The sequence below is a fragment of the Sinohyriopsis cumingii genome, chromosome 6, assembly GCF_028554795.1.
Source record: "Sinohyriopsis cumingii isolate HCF-2022 chromosome 6, ASM2855479v2, whole genome shotgun sequence".
Lineage (NCBI taxonomy): Eukaryota > Metazoa > Mollusca > Bivalvia > Unionida > Unionidae > Sinohyriopsis > Sinohyriopsis cumingii.
The window spans coordinates 155435414-155453283 of NC_142966.1; the positions used below are offsets into that span (position 1 = coordinate 155435414).

The following is a 17870-nucleotide window of genomic DNA, read 5'->3' on the forward strand; positions in this document are numbered from 1 at the left end:
TCGCTGAAGAATACCTGACATGTAGATTACAATCTCAATAAGCACCAATAAAGTTCAAGAGGAATAAAGCATATTATTAAATTGTACAGGTATTACAGATGTATTTTATTCTGATCGTTCTTAATTTATTTATTCGTCTTTTTTCTCTTTTTGTTTCCCTTGATTTTGTTCACGTGATCTCTCATTCCAATTCCGGCAATGTTGGCATATTTCCGTTTCGACAATTTTACTAGAGCATTAGAAGTTCTTTTATTTTCAATATGGCGTGCAATTTAGAGTGCCGAGTTCACCCGGTTGTATTGTTTGCAATCGTGGACTCATATGAAAGAAGAAATGAAGATGCAAAACGTGTAATCGGAACATTGTTAGGTATTATAAGCTTTGAAAGAAATATTTAAACGGAGAAAATCATATGGTTCATAAATCTGGTGCCCATGTGTTATTCACGTGGCTAAGTTTAACATTGAATGATCTGTATTACAATATGGGGCAGTTAGTCTCCATTGTAGGTAATTAAACTTGAATCCTGCTGCATTGTACAGGCCAGTGATATGTGTCAGATACTGTGTATTTGCCAGATGTGCTGTGAGTAAGTTACTGTACACTGTAGACGAACAAGTAGATAGCCGTTTCTTTTTTGTTTTTACTTCTGACGTTAGTCCTACAGCCTGTAGTAAAGGTAAGACCTTGACGCTGATATTTATGTTTTGGGCGTCAGGGTCTTACTGCCTAACTAACAGCGCTGTGTAGTGTGTTTTGATGTTGACTAACATCGTAACGAAATTAAAATTTTCAGGAATATTTCACACAACTGGCAACTAAAATAACGGCGCCTTTCTACAAAGTAAAGTCATAATGTTTTAGTCAGACTTTACCTACTCTGATGTCTTTTCTCTAATAATTCAAGTTCTCACCATAGAAATGGACCTGTTTTTAAGTTTCGTTTGCCTACATTTCAGTTGACTGGAAAGTGATGAAAGTCGTGAATGCCGAAATCTGGTTAAGTTGAAATATTATTCTTTAATGACCAAATAAAAGTATATTATGCCTATTGGAACTGTAAAGCAACGTTTCATTTCATTCGAGAAACATATCCCCCACATGAACCTACTGAAACAGAACATAAAAATTTGTCCATTTGCTAGTGTCATATTTTCATTCTGCCAGGATAAAGACAGCACAGTAAGTATATTAATTACACATAAATTAGTGGAAGACTGTCGATATAGGCTGCCAAATATGAGATATTCCTGAAACTTTGACTAATCGTTCCAATATCAACATCAGAACATGCTATTTGGGTAGTAAGCATAACACTGAAACGAAAACAACATGTGCTATGTCTTACATTGTAGGACTACTGGTAGGAGAGACCAACCTCATCATACATGTAAGACCTCGACACTGATATTTATGTTGTGTGGGTCAGGGTCTTACTGCCTAACTAATGGCACTGTGTAGCTTGTCGACTAACATTATAATGAAAGTCAGATGTTCAGGAATATCTTACACAACTGGCAGCTAAAATAATGAAGCTTTTCTAGAAAGTAAAGTCATAATGTTTTAGTCAGGCTTTACTTACCCCTATGTATTTTCTCTAAGTTTCATTGGCCTACATTTCAGTTGCTTGGAAAGCGATTAGAGCGGGGATTGCAGAAATTAGGTTAAGTTCAAATATTATTCTTTAACAAAATGAATACAAAATATATTATGCCTATTGGAACTGTAAGCAATGTTTCGTTTTGTTGAAGAAACATTTCCAACACATGAACCTGCTTAAACATACTTTGGCATACCTCGACTACTGTCGCATTTCAGCAAATTTAAATGTTTGTCAATGGAACATAAAAATGGGTCCATTTGCTAGTGTCAGATTTTAATTCCACCAGGATAAAAACAGCACAGTAAGTATATTAAATACATACCAATTTGTGGAAGAGTGTTGATATGGGCTGCAAAGTGTGTGAGATATTCTTGAAACTTTGATTACTCATTCCAATAACAACCAACATCAGAAAACGCTATACAAGCACATTATTTGGGTAATAAGACATAGCATTAAAACAAAACTAATGTGCTATGTCTTACATTGTAGGACTGAGACCAACCTAGTCCTACAGTGTAAGACCTTGACCCTGATATTTATGTTTTGGGCATCAAGGTCTTACTGTCTAAATAATGGCGCTTTGTAGCATGTTTTGATGTCAACTAACATTGGGATGAAAGTCAAATTTTCAGGAATATCTCACAAACTTGGCTGCCCATAACACCGCTTTCTACAAATTAAAGTCATAATGTTTTAGTGAGACTTTACTTACTCACTTGTCTTTTTTCTAACAAATTTAAATTCTCACACAAGCATATGGCTGGGAAGCAAAGGAAGCCGTTAATGCAGAAATCGAGTTAAGTCGAAGTGTACTTCTTCAGGAATTGTCCTGGCTTTTAAAAAGTTGTTGGCAAAAAATTGACAGCCTCAATATTTTGTCGCCAGTTTTCAAAAAATGTTGCCAGAACAAGTAGTGAATATTTTTCCAAGGCTATTAATATAATAGGCAATGAAAATTGAAAAAGTTGGGATAGTTATTACTTTATTGACAACAACCAATACAGCGATAATATTAATAAAATTCCTTACATGACTATTATGCACTACTTCCATGGTCTTTGTATCCCACATCACTGTTAGTGCAAGGTATAACTGTTGTCACCTGAAATAAATGCATTATCAAATGTAAAATATCTACTTTCCTGACATCTACAGCCTCTCTCTCTTTTTTTAATAAAAACATCAGGTATTAAGCAAATCTACATTATGTATATAATTTTCCAAATAATAGTTTTGTAAGGAACTTTAGTTAATGACATTTTTTTATTCTAAAACCTTATAATCATACTTTGCAGTGTAAGATAAGTGACGTATAATGTGACGGTAGATTTAATGCATTCAGGAATTTAATCCCCCCCCCCCCCATGGCTAGCTTCACAAAGTACATCTCTGTCAACCAGGAGTTCAGAAATTTATTTTTGCCATGCTTTACATGCTTTGCTTATAGTGAATTGCTTCCAAAGTCCCAAGAATGATCACTGAATGCTCTAGATTTTTTTTCTCTACAAGCAAACTAGGATCTCCATTCCCACCAATGAAACTTACAGGAGTCAACACCTGGCATTAATGTACCATATATATATAAGTAGGGCATAACCGATTAGCATTTTTCTACTGATTTCCGATTCCGGATTTTGGGCATGAAATTCTTCCGATTCCGGATACGATTCAATTAATCGGAAATGCTAAATTAAAAGGTTTTTCAAATTAACTTTTTAAACCGTGTTACACACGTTTTGCATATCACACCGATGTCACAAGGGGAAGGATATGGCAGGACTATAGCAAAATGCAACGAAGTTCAAAGCCACAAAGAATCCATGAAATTTTTTATTTTTTTGCCAGTTCCGACCCATTCTTTGTTCAACAATTAGTTGATCTTGCCGCCAGGCTTTTATTTTCCCGCCTTAATCATTTATGTCGGCAAAGCGGCCAGTTCCATCCTGTACTTTATTCAACAATTAGTTGATCTTGCCGCCATGCTTTAATGTCGCGGTCAAATAAAAATAAAACAGGCTTTTGTTTGGTCCTATAAAGTTGGCCTCTTGCGGAATCATTTTCTTTTAATACCTCATTAGCATGTGTCAATGTATTCAATATTATGCCTTCATTATTGAGGATGTTGACATAAACGGGTAGGACTGTATTATATATTTTAATAAATTTAAATCTTTCGGTCTAACTCAAGTATTATCGTTTCACCCCGTTGTGTTGACCATATTGGACTTTTCTGACTTCTTATTTAACTTTATTAACGCACTATTGAATGACACGCAGTGTTAGACACGGTGCTATAGAAATTCAACTTTATTATTTTTATTATCCGAATCGGTCGTTCCTGCCTTGTCCGACTCCGATTAATCGGAAGTTCATACTATCCGGTGGAATCCGATTTCCGGATCAAAAGTCGGTTATGCCCTATATATAAGCATTGAGTACCATCATTAAAATAATTCGGAATAAATGTGTTAGTAAGCATTGTTACATGCACCACATTTTAACTGTTAACATAAATTTGCACCCATTTTATGATAACAAAAACAGGGCATTGTTTATTTGTCAGTCAAATGCTAGTGCTTTCACCTTTAGCCGTTGACAGTTTGGGTACAGCTGACCACGTGGGTTGGGGGTGAATAACATACTCCACGAAACGGCTTGTCTTTTGAGAATTTCACATCTATTGGACACGAAAAATCCATGAATATTTAATGAAAATGATGCTTAAATATGCCACCAAAAATTTCCCAATGGTAGGTCCCAGTCTGCGTTTTTTTGGATTCAATCTCCCAACTTGGTTTTTGATAAGATTTATTTTTTGCATGACACACTAGAATAACTGATCAGTATTAACTAAATTCATTCAATGACTATTAGAATTCTTTGGAAATCTTTCTGTACATTTGAAACTTCAACACAGAAGGGGCATTTTTCATTGGAATGTATTCAGATTTCTTGGAACTACTGGAATTGAAAGGACTTTTAGGAAATAGAAATTAATTCACCATTCTGTAAGTTAATTTAAATAACTTTCACTACTGTATTTTGAGAAATAAATTATTTTCAATTATGCAAAACTTGTTTGTTTTGCTATTTCTTGTTGAGTAGTTTAAGTCCCTGGAATCATAACACAGGATTGATGGCAAGGGGAAAAGATCAATGAGCAAAATTAACATATATTACTTAACCCCGCCTGGATTCATGTTTAGTGAGACACTCCTTCAAAATATCACAACCACTTGTAAATGAATTGACAACTTGTGACTTGATACATATATCACAGAATATCTGCTTTAACTTTGTATCATATCTCAGCCACAGACACCCAAGTTTCCAGCTGTCAAGAAATTTTCGGGAACTTTTGACCCGTTCGTCATGATGTGGTGTTGCACTTGAAGCATTACTACCATCACTACATATAGATGATGTTGGACTGTCAGATGTAACATTAGGTTCGGTGAATGTGTTGTCAGATGAATTTGCACTAAATCCATATACTGTTAATTTTGTTAACTTGCTTTTAGGATGAGACGATGAACATGCAATGTCTGACTTACAGATACCCGTCATAAAGTTGCACTGTTGACAGTATATAATTCTGATTGAGATTTTTTCCATTTGCTTTGTATTTATATGCAGCAATCGGTAAGGTAATCAGTTTTCTCTGAAGTTTCAGCAAAACTATTTTATTGGTACATTTAAAAAAAAAAACCAGAAGGATTAGCCGTCATTCAATTAATTGTAGCTGTTTCTGTTCGCATCTTCAGAGGTCGGTCGATTGTAGGTATAGTCCAGTAGCATGACTGAGTGTATCACAGCATACAGTACTCAGGCCAGATGTCAACATAAGTGGATTATGATGTATCAATGCACTGTAAAGATGGGTTTGTCATTACGAACATAGGATTTGTTTATAAAACAGATAGATTCCAGTGCATTGTGTATCCAAGTTTGTGGTCCCTTTGAATGTCTCCACTCCAAATCCATGATTGTATGTACAAATTAAACAGCAAAAAAAAAATCACCAGATGGTATATTTTATCACCAATAAAGGAAAAAAATCACAATTTGCGACATTGGCGAAGCCCAGGATGATCCCTGCTTCTTTAATGAAACAAATAATAATATTTATCATTTTGTTCAAGACTTTATAATCCTTTCAACCAATTTCGGTATTCCCAGCTTCTAACGCATTCCAGCCAACTGAAATGTATGCCAACAGAACTTGAAAACAGGTCCATTTGCTTGCGCAGGAATTTGAATTTATTAGGAAAAAGACATCAGAGTAACTAAAGTTGGAATAAAACGTTATACACATATCTTTAATTTGTAGAAAAGCGCTAGTACTAGCTACAAAGAGTGTGAGATATTCCTGAAAATTTGACTTATCATTCCACTGTTAATCGGCATTGGAACATGCTACACAGCACTGTTATTTGGGCAGTAAGACCTTATTGCTCGTAACAAAAATATCAGGTTCGAGGTCTTATATTGTAGGACTAAGACCAGATGTACCAGGCCAGACATTAAATCTTCCAAACACCAACTTTTTTTAATATTAATCCCTGTCAGAATAGAACACTGTATATACAGCATTTACTGACCTTTTTTTACATTGCTGATGCATGCGTGGAAGGCAGCATCACCACAAGGCATGAGTAATTGCACAACTTAACCGCAGTTCTGTTGGAAGCATTAGTCATTTCCTAGTTGTATAGTCCTCACTAAAATGTATCCAGGTTACTACTGCCTGTATATGATGCTGCTTTCCATGCATGCGTCAGCAATTTAGAAATTAGTCAGTAAATGATGATACATGGGTGTTCTGTTCTGACTGGGATTAATACTAAAAATGTGTTCTGAAGGATTTAATGATGTGGGTTGAAAGAAGAGGGATTTTACTTACCATCTGCTTATAAACGTTAGTCAAAATAAATTTATTAATTACTAGTGAGCATCCAATAGTCAAATCTGATTGATGGGTAAAAGCTTCATTGTGAAATGTTGCCCAGTATGGTTGGTCTCTGCTGCCAGTAATGTCAGAAAAAGATAGAAAAAAATGTGGAGATCTACTTGTCGGTCTACTGCACACAGGTACATAGAGTATACAGGGTTCATACAGTCTTTGAAGGTCTTTGACAGATTGGGAAAAATGAGGTAGCATTTTCAAGGCCTTGAAAGTTTGGGAAAATCGAGCAGATTACCCTGAGATCTTTAAAAGCCTTCAAAAATTGAAATAAACCCAAACATTTTAATTTCTTTCCATTATCACAAATAAAATTGTTCATGGTTGTTAGATTCACATGTAGTCAGGATTTCCTGGTTTCTTTCTTTTGATTAATTATAGTTTGAATTTCATCATTAAACAATATTGTAGTATTTTGCATTCATTGTTTTCTCATATAACTTATATACAAAATATTAGCGAAAAAAGGCCTAGGAAATTGATGTTTGTAGTCTTTGAAAGTTTGGGAAAAGTCTTTGAATTTATGATTCAGAATTCTGTATGAACCCTGGCATAGTCCGAATTACCTGCATGATCATTCATTATATTAACAGTCATTCAGGTCATCTATGTGTTTAATACCGATTATTTTAGTAACAGGTGTCCTTGTTTTTAATTTGATTACACTTACCTTTAAATGATGATTATTCACTTTATTTGCATCCTCATACATCCATATTCCTTTGGTGGTACATGTAATTATTTACATGCTTCCAACAACAAACACATCTATGGCAAAACTAGGTTGTCATACTACCATTAGACCTGACATGCTCTTTTCTTGGGTCCTTAAGTCACTAAGAGCATTAAGAAGGCATTAAGAGCACTAAAAAGGCACTAGCAAATATACAGTGCCACAAAATATACAGTGACAAGCGCAAATTAATGTTCTGTTACAACATTGTACTTAATTTCTTTATGCCAGTACATGCATACTATGATTTATGTCATTCTGAATGTGTTTAGTTACTACACCGGTTTAGTGGTAAATGTTATACCATGTGCACATTGTGGTCCAGATATTTACCCTGAACACATAATAACACCTAAAAAGACTGCAATTATTACAATGAATAATAATAATATAATTTTACGTCTAAGAATGAAAATAAGAAACCATAGAATCACCACCACGTTTTAAATGATCACTTGTAATTTGTACCAACATTTTGAATTGTCGTTCACTGATCATTTCCATATTCCAAAGTTTAATATATATATTACTATAATATAAGAAACAGCAAGTGAAAAGTGGTCAAAACTTATCAGCTTTGTGAAAAGCAGTCAGACATGAAACAAAAATCTGAACCAAGAGGAATCTTGACAGCAGCACAGGATTGGGAAATGCAGGCAGATGCTAAAGAATGGGAAACGCAGGCATATGTTAAAGGTTGGGAAATGCAGGCAGTTGTTAAGGACAGCTAAAATTCCCAAGAGACATCAGTAAAACCAACTTCAGACCTGATGCTGCACTCTGTCAGGAGGTACCAAGTTGGTGATTTTGTTAGAACTGACAGTGCCATGGGATGCTAGAATAGAGGAGGCACATGAGAGGAAATTGGCATGAGTGACAACAGAATGGATGGAAGGCCTGGAATCTACCAGTCCAAATAGGATGCCATGGCTTTGCGTCACAGACCTTTTGGCATGCCATGGGAGTCATTGGAATTACAGGAAGTTAGTCACCAAGGTTGGCAGACAGGCTGAGGAAGCACCAAATTGGATTTGACAGAAGAGAGTGGGGCAATGAAAAAGCTAATCAGTTTAGGGCTGAGTATGATAATCTCAACAGCATACCCCTGTAGAATGTTATGAGTCAGCAATGAAATGCTCTTGAAAGGGGATTAACACCTGTCATGGGAACCAATTTCAGTGCAAATCGTATGGCAAATAACAATCCTTTCAAGTGCACTGGATCCAGCAAGGGATCACATTTGTCAGAAATTAAGATAAATGCAATAAACTGACAATAAACAGTGGGAAGCTAATATCTAACTAGCCTGAGCGCTCTCGGCTCTTTATTGAGTTTTTTCAAAGGCAAATACAAAACACAGACAAACAAACAAAAAAAACCCGGTTATGTTTACAAAACTTTACATGGCTGTTTCTACAGGAAGACTCGAATTAAAACATGCACTAAAATTATAATGAGGCCAGATATGCAAGGTTTTTGCTTGGTATAAATATCAAAAATTCCATGCAAGAAGTTATCAGGTGAGCACATGGTATGGTGCCAAAAATAGATCTATTTTGGACTCTGGGTTCAGTGTTGCCTTTCGAAAACTGCTTAACATTATGATGTTTTGCTATTCATATACATGTACTACAGATCATAAAGGTCATGTAGGCATTCAGTACTATTTTAGTAACGGGTTTCATTTTTAACATTTGATTGCATATACTTTTAAATGGTAACTATTCACTTTATTTTAATCCTCATGGATCCATATTTCTTGTGAGGTAATTATTCCTGCATTTTTCCAGCCCAGAATATACATTTATGAATTACAGCTTACAAAAAGCTATGCACATTATAGTGATGTTACATGAAGATCTATAAATAGCATATAAGCTACCTTTTTATATTTCTAACTTATACATAAGATGCAAGAAAAACAAAATTGGTCAGGTGAAGTCACTTTTCCAAAGTTAATTGTTGGTGGCTAGAAAAAGAAAAGGTGAACAGCCCAGATAGAATGGACTCAATTTCTTGAGAAAAATTGGTGAACAAATGTACAAGTTAGTAATGAATTAAATGAAAATTAGTTCAAAAAAAGTTTTATTTTTAAAGCTCTACAGGTAATAATATAGACAATGAGCAGATTAACTGAAGAAAAATATCCACAAGATCTGGAATAGAAGGATTATTGTGCAGTTCTTTATTAGTACACCAGAAATATACAAACAAATCAGTATTTTTACTGGGCAAAATATGGCATCAAACCAGCCTCCAAATTATAGATATGAAAAGTCATTCAGGTATATTAGGTGATGCTCTGCTTTATTTTATCATCCTAATTCCAATGCCATATTTTGATGCTAGTCTATTTTTATTCTATCATAAACTCGCAGTTCATGAGAGAACATCTCTCAGTGACATCAGAACCACAATATTTGTTTACAGTGATTGTCATAGAGTCCTGCAGATGTAACTTGTTTGAAAATCCTATAGTTATTGGTTGTGAAAGATACATACCATGAAAAAAAAACTCCATTTCACTGTGTGTGTGACAAATTTCAGTAATGTCACTACAGTATCTGCAGTGGGACAGTTTATGGTGATGTCTAGCTCTTGGGCATCATGCTGCAGACATGTAGCATCAATTCCCACCCAGTCACATTATCCTAACACAAGGCCGATCAGTCCTAACATTTGTTTGATACTGGTAAGAATTATAATGAATGAAAATAAAACCTTCTCCTACATTATGTTTTCAGTATCTGATTAAAGTTTAAAAAATGGCACATTCAGGAACTGATGTTCTGCATGATCACAATGTCAAATAAGTATTGGAAATAGTCATGCACTAAATCTAATTCGTTTTAATTGTAATTAAATAATTAATTTTATTATGAAACCATCATGATTTTTCCCAATTTGATTCTTTTAGCTTTTGCAGTTATATCTGATCCAAAATGAAAATTGTGATAAATGTAAGAAATTAAGTACAAAATTAAAATAAGTCAATTTCTTTATGCGATTTTTCCTATAAATTTGACTGTGTTGTATGCTATTAATGTTGCTCAGCAAGATATTATTTTTTATGGAGTGCATGTACAGTAGTGACACAGGAAGAAATAGATTTTCTGTGAAGTGCTTCAAAATTAAACAAGAGGTTGTTTTGTTGAAAGCATGTTAAGAAGATTATATGCATGTAAATTGTTATCCTTACTTTGCTAAAATAGCTAATGTTTCTAAAGTAATGAGAGGTATCACTATGTAATGCATTTATTTCTAATGAGGTGAAAGGAAGTGCTGAAATACATCAAAACTGGGGAGTCCGAGATACAGATACAACTAGTTTTGTTGATTCACATTTGTCTCTATTTTCAATGTTTTCCTACAGGTTCATATGACAAAAATGCAGTAGAAGTGACCAATTGCTTTGCTGTCCCCCACAATGAGTCAGAAGACGAGGTAGGTGTCAGACCAAATCCATATCGAGTGTAAATTAGCTTTTAAACGTTTACCATGGATATGGTAAGAAAAAAAGACTATTGATTGTAAAATGTTTAGTTATACAATGCATATGGCAGCTTTATACCTTTTGGGGGTGAATTAGAATTCAGACCGTATGGAAGTCAAATGATCTTCCTCTGAAAGTTTTGGCATCCTTCTTGCAAGGTTTTCTCAAGGTTGATAAAATTATGGGCTAATCTGCCCTCATCGTCTATCAGAATGATGGTTCTGGAGCTATAATTATGTTTTATGTTCATTGGTAGGGCTCAAGCTAAACTTGAAATTTAGGGAGAAGTGACTATTTGACAGAACAGGGAAAAGTGAGACCTGAACAGGGAGAAGTGGATGCAAAGCGAGAAGTGCAATATCAATAGATATATATAGACACACACACACACACATACAGAGGAACCCCACAATAATTGGGGTCCCAAAAATTGGATCGTGTTAATGCGGGGTTTTACAGTATTTAACCTTTTTTCAGAGAACTCATTGGCACATATAAGTGTATTCATGTCTAATGTATATGATGAATAGGGTATCAAATCAACACCATTTACTATTGTGCTGTTGTGGCATGCAGTTCGTTTATAATGCATGTAATTCCATTGACAAATTGCACACAGATATACATTATTCACTAATTTTTTCCCCAGATCATTGTGTCTGAATTGAACGTCTAATATACAACATGAAAAGAGTGTCAACACCGTTTACTTGCTGTCTGATATCGTACCATCGGCGCTTGCATTTAATCCACTATATATGTAAATCCATTGCAAAATTTGCATACATATTTAAACTATTAAATAATTTTGTCACATCATTATGTGTCTGAATTCAATGGGAAAAATTAGCAGCAAAATTAGTTTAAGAAAGACGAAGCACATTCCAGGGTTTATGAATGGTGTCTGTATAAATTTCATACTGCTAAAATTTTCTCATATGCGTTTCCATGTACATTTATCCATTGTAAATTTCCAATAATTAACGCTTGTATGCTTCTTCATTTGAACGACTACAGCAGGAATAATTAACAATCAACACATGCTTTCAGCAGGCCTATAACTTTTACTTCAGATTTTATGAATATCGAAAGAAACGTTTGAAAACTACTATACTAATCATTGCACAAAGTGCAGAGAATGACTTGCGTTTGTGAACTTGCTTTTCCATAACGGTAAAATATTTTTATAAAAATAGGAAATTAATAACGAGTTCATAAGCAAACACCATACCCATGTAAAACCAGAGAACTAAGTGCAGTAGGCCTACAGTGGTCACAAGTCACTTTTATTTTAAAAAATTAAGCTGAACTCATGTACAATGTCATACCCTTTCAATTTCCAGCTAATAAAGTGGACATTATTTATTGGTCAACTGATTGCGTCTAACAACACCACCATGTCCAGCAAACATGTTGGGGCCCCGAGTGGCCGAGTGGTCTAAAGCGCTCACCGTTCCGGATCACTACCATCTCACCTCTGTCTGCGTGGGTTCGAGTCCAAGGCTCGGCTAGCGTGGGTACATGGGAAAGCCTGCCAGTAGCTTCTTGTGGGTCGGTGGTTCTTCCCTGGATTTTCCAGGGTTCTTCCTCCACCAGTTATACTGGCCGCCATGTATAGCCTATCTTGTGCTGAAAAATGGCGTTAAACCCTAGAACAACAACAACAACAACAAAAGCAAACATGTTGGCGGCTTTCGTTTTTTGATGTTTATTAAATTGTGAGAATCTTTTGTCAACCACCGCATCGTCTGCTGCTTGGTTGTTTATGCAGTTAAAGAAGAAACACATGTTGGCTATTGTTTGAGCAATGATTGTATACAGAATTAATCGAAGACAGTCACAAAGATGACTTACTGGCTTTACTCATGGATCAGTAATAAGTAACATTTCTGATAATGTTTATTTTGGCATAACACTTCAAGAACCTGTTGTTAAATTTCGGAAGCCATGATCGTATTAGATTTGAATGCAAATTCTTCCCCAAAATGATAATAAACATTTTACATACTTTTTCTCGTACTTTATAAAAAGTATTTTTCCGGGTGTGAGAAAAATACACGTACATGTATTTAAAATTTCAATAACCATGCCACAATCGTATTATGTATTGTATTGTATTCAAATTCATACATGATCTCTTCCCCAAAATGATAATACACTTTTTTGGCGCAAAGTGCAGAGAATGAATTGTGTTTGTGAACTTGCTTTTCCATGACGATAAAATATTTTTATAAAAAATAGGAAATTTATAACGAGTTCATAAGCAAACCCCAAATCTTAAATAACATAATACCTAGGCTTTGCGTTTTATGAATTGTATATTTGCTGAATATATTTGCCCGATGATTTATGAAAACACAATCTAATAAACTGGTACTTCCCAGGCACAGTGATGTCGGCCATTATTTCCCCGTTACTGGTACACTTATATTTTCAAACTAATTTTATTACGAAATAGTGTACAGGAGGCAGCTAAAATATCCAGATCACTGATTCTGTTCTTAAAACACAAACTGCTACTTTACATATTATTGTTAAAGTTTTGAAACAAGTTTTTAAATTTTTTTTATCATCAACGGATAACGTGGAAATCAGGCAGTGATAGTTGCTAACTTACATAGGAAAGGGTCAGTGGTCAGTCAGCTATCCAAACACATCCCTGTGAATGTGGAAGAGTTTGTTTGTCAGTGTAATTGATATCAAAACTAGGCCTAGCTACTGATGGCTTGATAAATACATTTCACAACAACACAACACTAGAACTAACCTGGCTAAGGCAAGGCAGCATCTCCAAAAGTATAGTCAGCTAATGATTGTTTTTAAAAAATCACAAGGTGAAGTTATTTTTGCTGTCCCAACAGAAAAAGGCAGGAAGTTTACATTTTTTAGGTGACTTGGTCACCCAGTTTGCCTGGTAGTGCAGGGATCGTCCTGGGCTTCGCCAATGTCGCAAATTGCGATTTTTTTTCCTTATTGGCGACAAAAATATCCCATCTGGTGATTTTTTTGGCGACATACTTTTTAGTTATTTAATTTGTACATACAATCACGGATTTGGACTGGATAAATTAAAAGGCAGAACAAAAGGAAGCCACAAACTTGACTAAGCAATGCATTGGTATCAATCTGTTACACAAACAATCCTTTGTTCTTATTGACAACCCCATCTTTACAGTGCATTGTTACATCATAATCTGCTTATGCTGACATCTGGGCTGAGTACTGTATGCTGCGATACAGTCAATCATGCTACCGCACTATACCTACAACTGACCGACTTCTGAAGACGCGAATAGAACAGATACAATTAATTGAATGGCTAATCCTTCTGTTTTTTTATACATATACGAATACAATAGTTTTGCTGAACCTTCACAGAAAACTGATAAGCTTTGAAGTACCGACAACTGTGTATAACTACAAAGCAAATGGAAACAATCTAAATCACAATTACATCTGTTGCCAGTGCAGCATTTTACTCATTGATCTTTTCCTTTTGCCATCAGTCCTGTGTTACGGCTGCAGAGACTTAAACTCCGCAACAAGAAATAGCAAAAAAAAGAGAACAGTTTTGCATAATTAATAATAATTATTTATTTCTCAAAATACAGGAGTGAACGAATCCCTAAGTTGGGTGTGAATTTGTGCTTATATATACGGTCCAATATTGCCAGGTGTTGACTCGTGTAAGTTTCATTCGTGGGAATGGAGATCCTATTTTTCTTGTCGAGAAAATTTATACAGCATTCAGTGATCATTCTTGGGATTTAGGAAGCAATTCGCTACAAGCTTTGTGAAGCTAGCCATAAATGGGGGGGGCTGCTGAGAGACTACTGGTGTCACCTGTCAGCACTGTACACTGTGAACGTGGATTCAGTAAGATGAACTTCATAAAAACTGACATCAGAAATAAGCTCTGCATCTCATCTCTCGAGAATTTAATGAGAATCAACATGTACAGATGTGAAAAATTAGACTTTGAAACTGCATTCAACAAGTGGGCAGCCCTAAAATCGCGACGGATCTTCATGTAAGACTTTGTAACATTTTGTTAATGCTTCTTGTAATTAAAGTATTAACTAATCCATCTTTTGTAATTTTCATTGCCTGTTACATTAATAGACTAAATTAACACTTGGAAAAATGTACACTACTTTTTTTGGCGACACTTTTTGAAAATTGGCGACAAAATATTGAGGTTGGCGATTTTTTTGGCGACAGCTTTTTAAAAGCCAGGACCATCCCTGGTAGTGTGACCCCTGCTTTGTAGCTGTTGTGTACTACTTCTGTTGTACTAACTTTTAGAGACTGGTGCAAACTGACAGCTTGCATTTGAGAGCATTATCTTGCAGCAAACATATCTGATTTCACCCACTTGGAAACCTGCTAATTGAAACTTGTAATTTTTATACAGGGTTAATCATTGATGAGCATGGTTGAAAAATGAGAAAAATTTAAATATGGCAACTTGGATGCAAGAATTTGTTGAACATGATGAAAATTGCTGTGTGAGGACATGCCATTGAGTCTGGTTCACACAATCTAGAAAAGCTTTTAATTTTGGGTAGTTGTCTTAAAAACTCCTTGAATTTTAAGAATTTGGTTTTAACCTTACACAGTTTTTGAATTTGTTGAAAACTCCATGAATATCTCCCAGAATACCTTGAATATATCTGAGGGAAAACAGAAAGTTAAAACTAAATAAAATACATCACTTTTTATATTTAAAAAAAGTTTGTTATTTACTTATTTTTCAAAGATGATGAATGAATAAATAAATAAATAAATAAATTAAAGTAAATAAATAAAATTAGATAAAAGTGAGTGGATCAAATCATCCATGACACAGGTGATTACTAGTTGGAGTAGTGTCCCTCTGCTCTAGTATTACAGTAATTACTTACTTTCAGTACATCTTTTTCCTTTTTACATTCCACCTATCTATGTGGTGATAAACAAAACAACATATGGAAAAATTTCAGTTTTTGAATGCAAAATTACTAATAGAAAACTTTTTGGGAGTCCTTAAAAAACAACTCTCAGGGGACCATGATTCAATCAGACAGTCTTGCATACCTGCAACAGACCTGTGAACCCTTACAGTTTCACAGCAAGTCTTAATAAAATAACCCCTAAATTATGGGCTTGTGGAAAAATAGCAAACGATACAAAAATGCGGTTGTGGTCAAACCCAGATATTGGATTGTCCGGGTGTTTGACCCGATTTGGGTTTTCTTATTTGTTTCAGTGCAGTTAGTCATGCAGTCAGGCAAACTTTGCAGGAGTACCTCAGATACTTTAATCTGCTTATGATTTGCATACAGTATGTATGCATGCATGGTCAAGCAACTAGTGAATGGCTGGAAGTGTCTGTTGTGAAGGTGCTCAATACAGGGTGAAAGAGATTTCTGTTATCACAGTCATTAATTCATCAGCTGTTTTTAATATATTGAAGAATCATTTGAAGCTAATAATAGGTTTGTGTAAGATGGGTTCTACATTTGTTGGCGTCTAAAAAAATAGAATTTTGCACAATGTGAAAAGAGTGACTGGAGATATATGAATGAGAATGTCATAGGTGATGAAGCATTAATTTATGTTTTTGAACATGACTTGCAGGAAAATGATAGTTTGGATTTAGAAAATGATTAAAGGCAATATGTTGCTTGATGTGGTCAGACTGTGAAATGAGTTGTATATGCATTATATTTTTATGCATAAGGCCCAGTCATCCAGGTACGTGTGCATGAATCTGCTATTGTCACAGGGCATTTTACGCCTCAAAAAGTGTTGGCACAAGATGTGGACCATCTACACACCTGTACCCAAGTTGTCTATCTACTCCATGACAACACACCTTACATAAATCTGCTGTTGTGACAGATTTCCTGATTGAGCACAGTTTTCATATTTTGCCACATCTCCATAGAGGTGATTTTGCTCCAGGTGATTCTTGGATGAATCCCATTATCAAAACTTCACTGAGTGGCAGACAGTTTGAAAGCCATCACAGTTTTCCAGTATATGAAACATATACCAAAAGGTGAATACAAAGTGACATTTATTAATAACTGGGTAGTGAGACTGAGCACTGATTTACTATTAACTAACAAAGAACTTTGTTGTATAAAGCACTATTATTCAGAACTTTATAAATACAATTCATATTCTGATTTTTTAACTTGTGTTATATACATAATGCAGTAAAGGATTCCTATCATATGGAACAAAATAGACTTTTTGTTCCATATTACCTTTATTATGTTAAGCTTTTAAAATCTTCTATAAAGAGAAGTCTGAAAGAAATTGAATCAAAGAGTAAATGAGTGATGAAGTACAGGTGATTAGAAACTAGAATCCTACATGTTAAAGTTTTACGATACAAATGTCCAATTCTTGGAATTGGGGTCCAAAAATGTTATTATTGAATCATACCTGTAATATCTAAGGTGCACTCTTGAGATAGATATTAGAGCAACTCACATAATCAATATTGTTATATTTTTTTCTCAGGTGGCTGCAGATCTGGAGTATGCTAGGAATATGTTTGAACTCCACAAAAAAGTTAATTCAGCAGAGGTTATTGTAGGATGGTATGTATACACACCTCACAATGATTGATTTGTTAGTATTAGAATGTAAATGCTCTAAAATTGTCTATCAGCATGGGCTTTTTCCCCACATAACAACAGTCATGGAAATCCAGATTGAAATTGGAAATGGAAATTGTGCCAATCTGATAACAAGTATGGCCGTCATGGTGCCCATCTTGAAGATCATATCAACATTGGGTTTTAAGCAGAAAATTTCTTATTATGATGTCTTATCTTTGTCCCACATGAAAATGGTGCTAATATGTCCAACACTGCAGCTAAATTTTTGAAAATCTTGTTGAATATCAGAAACGGTGTCAACAGTTAACATGGTCTTATATTGAGCCATTAGTGTGCCAGTCCCTTCAATGGATTCTTTGTGATAAATATATTTGGCAAGTTCCTTGGTTTTTAATAATTATGTTATGCATAGCTTTACAATTTGAGGATATGAAAATTTATGGATGATATGGTAAATCAGT

The 17870-nt window shown here is 34.9% G+C and overlaps 1 protein-coding gene across 1 annotated transcript in view; it reads left to right on the plus strand.

Annotated features, from left to right (window-relative positions):
- The first annotated feature begins 215 nt into the window (after positions 1-215).
- Positions 216-17870, plus strand: part of LOC149798324 (eukaryotic translation initiation factor 3 subunit F-like) — a 30343-nt gene continuing 12688 nt past the window's right edge. The window contains exons 1-3 of the mRNA XM_089963464.1: positions 216-369; positions 10676-10746; positions 17309-17388. Of these exons, the coding sequence (XP_089819590.1) occupies positions 261-369; positions 10676-10746; positions 17309-17388 (260 nt within the window). The 5' untranslated portion in view covers positions 216-260. The remainder of the gene's footprint in view (positions 370-10675; positions 10747-17308; positions 17389-17870) is intronic.